The sequence below is a fragment of the Hydra vulgaris genome, chromosome 02 (genome assembly GCF_038396675.1).
Source record: "Hydra vulgaris chromosome 02, alternate assembly HydraT2T_AEP".
NCBI lineage: Eukaryota > Metazoa > Cnidaria > Hydrozoa > Anthoathecata > Hydridae > Hydra > Hydra vulgaris.
Genome location: NC_088921.1, coordinates 44,873,880 through 44,880,000, shown reverse-complemented (window position 1 = coordinate 44,880,000; position 6,121 = coordinate 44,873,880). Strand labels below are relative to the sequence as shown.

Here is a 6,121-nt window from a genome sequence, read left to right as displayed (position 1 = left end):
TTTAATATCATCAAGGCAACATGAGCTTTTTGAGCATATAAATTGAGCATATAAAGTGACATAAAAATATTTAAATCTACAATTATGGTTATTTTATTTATGGGTTTAATTTTTAAAAAAAAGATTATATGGTGATATGACCTGGATGAATTGACATGTAACTACTCAGGTTTGTTATTTATGTAAAAGATTTTGAAAAGTCCAATTATTGCTATTTAATGGCCACAGTAGCCATTAAACATATTCTCCTGTCAAAAAAGCTCAGGATCTTATAATCTAATAATTTATCTTTGCTTATTACCGAGCACAAGTCAGGCAATACAATCTCTGAATAATGGTTTTTTTGCTCTGTTAAAATGTTATTGGAAGAAGCTTCATAGAGCTGAAAGACAAAGGAAACATAAAAAATGTTAATAATAAGGAAACATAATAAGTCTGTATTTTGGCTCCATTAAAATTTTTTGCTGCAGCTCTAGAACAGCTCCAGAGCGGCTCCAGGAAAAACAAATTAAAAAAATAAAATATTTTATAAAATATCAGGTTTAATGAGGAATACAGTTTGCTTGATATAAATTTAAGTGCAGAAAATAGCCTCTCTACATATGCTTGTGAGAAAGCCATGCAAGTGACTACTTTGCACATCTTTATCCTTTTTGGATATTCATCAATTCCCTCAAAAGCTGATTTCGCTTCTAATAGTTCCTTTTCTTCCATAACTTTACAGTCATCCATGAAATTTTTATTAAAAGCATTTTTATTTAAAAGCCTAATTTTGGTTATGCTTCTCCTTTTTTCTTTTTTATCAACCTCTTTTTTAAACTTGTCTTCTTCTTCATCAAAATTAGATTTACCTAAAACTGAATGAAGTATTCTAGATAATTAAGCTGCTTTCCTTATTTCTTGACTTACTGTTATAGTTTTTTTCTGCTATGGCTTTTAAGCCTTGTTTTGCTAATATATCTGATTCTCTTTTAACAGTATTCTAATCAGCATCAACATAAACTGCAGCTAGAAATTTATAATGACATTCTTAGCTTTTTCACAACATACCAGACCCTTGCTAAAAGTTGGGTAGTGTGTTTCTTTAAAAACATCACAATTAGCTAACTGCCAGGTGTGAACAATGCAGCATGTCACTTAAATCTTGGTATGCTTACACCCTTCTTGGAGAATAAAGGTTAGATTTTTTTCCAAACTGCTGCCCTTTCTTCCTTGTTCATATCCTGTTGTAAATACTCCTCTTCATCCAGTATAGCTTCATCTAGAAAATTTTCATCACTTGAATTTTTATTGAAAAGTGTCGTTGTCCCTATTGTTTTAAAGTAACTTATCATATGCAGCAACATAAACCTCATGATATATTATAAAAAATAATTTGATCAAAATTAATTTCTAAAAAATGATGTATACAAAAATAACTTTGATCTTCCAAATTCCTTTTTAACAAAAAATACTCATACTTTGATCTTCCAAATTATCAAAGAGAGAAGCTAGCTCAGAGCTGGCTCTGGAGCCAGCTCTGCCTGCAAATATTTCAGCTCCAGTTCGGGTTCAGCTCCTTGTAAAAATACTAGCTACAGATAGTTCCGGCTTCAGCTCTGGAGTAGCTTCAATGCCCTGTTGACAGCACTTGCAATTGAAAAAAAAATTTTTTGGAAAGCCAAGAAAAAGATTAAAAGAAGATAGTGTCAGCAATAGAGATGTGATGCCTTTTTTTGGTTCTTGTTTTTTTGGGTTTTTTGGTTATTTTTTTGGGAAAAAACGCAGGCGACCATTTTTTTGGTTTTTTAGGGAGATATTCAAAAATTCATTATCTATGCTACTAAATTTAACTTTAATGACAATATCTTAGCTCATATTTTAACTTCTGATTTAAATAGGACAAATAATTCTGAAATTATTTTTATTTTGGTATGCTTGAAGGTTAACACGGTTGAAGCAGTCCTGTATAAAAACTTCTTAGATAATTTTGTCTTCCTCAATTTTCTCTTTATTGGTTTTAGTGTTATATATTGACAAAATAAATATTGTTTATTTACATTTATTAGATTTAATTAGATTTAACAATTGATATATATATATATATATATATATATATATATATATATATATATATATATATATATATATATATATATATATATATATATATTTACTCTGATTCACTTCCACCCAATAAGACTGCAATAAATCACTATTAAGTTGAGAGTTACTAGGAAAAAAAAGAATAGAGTTATAAAGCTAGGAAATGGTTGACAGAAGACTTAAAGAGTAGTAGGTTGTATGAATAAAGAAAACATGAAGAAGAAAGAATGTTCCAAAAGGTTAAAATGCGGATAAAAGAACTAGAAAAATAAAAATTTTTAGAGCATGTAGGGACAGATACAATAAATGAATGAGACTTAGCTGAATGATAAGTCAAGTGAGAATGATTTTTTCTTGATGAAGCTAGAGATGATAAATCCTTTGAGCAGCAACCAGGGTAGAATTTGTAGAAAAGAGAAAGAGATGCAACTTTACGACTATGGGAAAGAGGCTCAAGCTTAGCAGATAGAGCGGTTACAACTATGTTTACAATGCATTTTCGGACCATGTCTAGAAGAAAAAGAGCATCAGCCCAAATATGAGAACAGTAATCCATACAGGGACAAATAAGAGATTTGCACAGGTAAAGAATAGAATCAGGGGTAAAAAAATGACCATAATGATAAAGGGATGCTAATTTAGCGATCGATTATATATTTTGTTTACATGAAAGGTCAGTATTAAATGATAACCCAAGATGTAAAAAAGAGGACTCAGTGAGAGGGTTTATATATATATATATATATATATATATATATATATATATATATATATATATATATATATATATATATATATATATATATATATATATATATATATATATATATATATATATATATATATATATTATTAACTCAATTATTTTTATGTGCTGTGGTTATCTTTTGTGAATAATTCAAGTCTAATTTAAGTTTAATTGTTAATAAAGTTTAATTTAAGTCTAATATTTAGTTCATGCTTGAGCTCATTTTCTATTCAACAGGTCCCTAATATTGTTTAAAAAATGTTTATATTAAAAAGGTCAACTTAGTACTCATAAGAAGTGAAATTTTATTAAAATTCACTTCTTTTGAGTACTAATATTTATTTTAATAGATTTATTAAAATAAAAAATATTTATTTTAATAAATCTATTAAAATAAATATTTTTAAATAAAGATATCAAAAAAATTAAAGAAATTCATGTTTTTTATTTTTGATATAAAAATTGTAGTTTTTCTGCAATAGAATCTAAAAGTAGATTAACACAAAAGATAACCACGCCATATTAAAAACACTAAGTTGTGATTTTCTATCTAAAGCGGTTTTAAAGCACCATAATATCTATATATACATACATATATATAAAGAGAAAGGATATCCTTAAATTATTGAGTGATATTTTTTTTGTTCTTTTTGTTGGTAATCAATTATGATTAAGCTCTCCATTCAGGGGGCAGAAAAAAAATCTTAGTTGCCAATTTATTTAAACCTCTGAACCAAATTAGCAAAATGGAAAAAGTTAAACGTTCCTTTTGCCATAAGATTATGTCTAAAAATTGAACTTGAAAAACAAAGCATGTTAAAAACTTCTGCAAGTGTTCTGATATTGTACTATATAAAAATGTCCAGATAAATAAATCATGTAATTAAAAAAAAAAATCTAGATAAAAAATAAATTCTAAATAAATCACAAATCATCAGATGAAGGTGGTCTGGGAAACTCTGTAAATAATAAAAATTTAAAATTTTTAAATTTTCCTTGAAATTAAGTTCAGTATAGGGTTTTTTTTATAAGGGCCTATTAGCAATATTTTTTTTTTGACAAATATAACAATGTAAGACTGAATTACTACACAATATAAAAATGCTCAAATAAATAAACAATCTTGATAGATTATGATATTAAATTTGCATGGTACTATATACTAATATATTTATATTATCAGAATTAAAATGGTAACTTTCTTATTAGATAAGAATAGTTTCTATATATAATGAGAGTTACAAATGCTAGTACAACATGACAAATTAACATTTCCATACAGTATGAATAGATATATAACTAACTTAAAGTTTAATTTTTTATTAAAACTTTATTTTAAATTGGTGTTTACAACTAATAAATAAAAACTGAAAAATTGTTTAAAAAAAAGCAAAACAACACCCAAAAAAAACAAAAAAAACACGTTTTTTTGACCCAAAAAAATGTCAAAGGAAAAAAACGTGTTTTTTTGCAACTCTAGTCAGCAATAAAAAGGAAACTACTAGATATATTATCAGCATATGTTTTAAATATATATGAAGAGATAAATAGGATAAAAACAAATTAGGTATCTCACAAGTAGTTTAATATGAAATGTGTTGATAAAAAATGAATAGAAAGTTAGTTTTGAAAATATATTTATGTTCTACTATATGTTAAGTTATCACCTTGAATATATAAAAAAAGAGAAAAACTTTTATTGTGGTTATTAAATGACAAATCATTTCATATTAAAAATAAAATATCTAAAATTCTATTCAAATGTACTCTATATATTATTTATTTTAAGTGAAAAACAATATAAATACTCAGTACAAACAAACACAAAAAAAAATTGAAAATATTTACCAACAGTTTTAACATTACCAGATGAATGTTTTTCTATTTCATTTATATGTATAACTTTGATGTCTATGTAAAATATCGGGAAAAAAAAATTAATATTAAATATGTATCATATAAATGCCAATTATTTTTAAATTTGATATTAGTAGACCTTTAAAAAACTTTTTTTTTTTTTTTTTAAAAATTTGACAAATCAGTTTTTATTGACAAATGCTTAATCTATGCAAACGACTATGTTTATTAATAAAAATAACAAACATCTTAAAGAATTTTCTTAAATGTTCCAAAAGAATCATATATTTACTTAAATGCTCCAAAGAGCAAATATACTTTATTACAAGCTTTTAATGTCCCATAGAGCATAAGATATCCTACTACAAGCCTAATATCATATTTGAGAATATTAAAGCAAAGTTTTAATATGGTCTGCTAATATTAAATTTTGAAAAAATAAAAAATTTATAATAATAAAAAGAAAAACAAATCAAAATTTATTTTTAATAAAAGTAAATCAAAAATCCAATAACAAGTTGCATAGTCTTGATTCCTTTATTCAATCTACTAGGAACCAGATACTAAACTACTAAGAACCATAAACATACTTTGATCCAATGCAAAGGCCAATGCCAAGACATTTAAAATTGCCTTGAAGCTATCATAAGACTCATGATACCTATCACTAATATATAATAAAGTATATCTTTTAATCTCATTTTTAACTTATTTATTTCTTATTAAATTATAATAATTACTTATTTCAACTTTATATCATACAGGGCTCAAATTAAGCTTATCGAGATCGCAAATCACAATTGCTTTTCACAACTTCGCAATTAGTTTTTTCATAAAAAAATATTTTTGCAATTTGTTTTTTCTTTTGTTACTGTTTTTTTTATTTTGTTTTCTTTTCTAATTTAACATTTTTTTGGCCATTCTTAAAAGTAATGTTTTAGTCTAAGTATTTTATTAGGGGTCATAAAGTACTTCACGCTAAATTTATCTTTTGAATAGAAGTACGATCTTTGCTCTCTTGCGCGGAGATTTTATTCAACATAAAGCGCTTTTGAATTTAAATTACTTTAAGTCTCTGGGTGGACGCCAATATTATTTTAAAGTTATATTTAGTTTGATTTACTGAATGGATAAAGTACTGCACAGTAAATTTACCTTTAAACTAAATCAAAACAACTAGTTAAGTTATTACAGTAACTTACAGTTACTCAACTATTAAATTTACTTAATATACTCAAAGACTCGCACAAATTAGCCATATAAATATTCTTATTTATATCTTATATGTTGTTTACATATAATATAAGCTTCTAGCTAAAAATTATGTTAACAAGAAAACTTGAATAGAATATAAATAACGCAATGTCATTTTTTAATATTTTATTTAAAGTAATATCAAGATCAAACATTTTCTTTAAAAACCCAAGCTGT

At 25.4% G+C, this 6,121-nt stretch overlaps 1 protein-coding gene across 6 annotated transcripts in view; it reads right to left on the bottom strand.

Annotated features, from left to right (window-relative positions):
• LOC100197226 (nuclear pore complex protein Nup214) overlaps nucleotides 1-6,121 on the bottom strand; it is a 101,597-nt gene that overhangs the window by 65,620 nt on the left and 29,856 nt on the right. For all 6 annotated transcript variants that reach the window (XM_065791067.1, XM_065791072.1, XM_065791070.1 and 3 more), the window contains one exon: nucleotides 4,682-4,744. In XM_065791067.1, coding sequence (XP_065647139.1) covers nucleotides 4,682-4,744 — 63 coding nt within the window. The remainder of the gene's footprint in view (nucleotides 1-4,681; nucleotides 4,745-6,121) is intronic.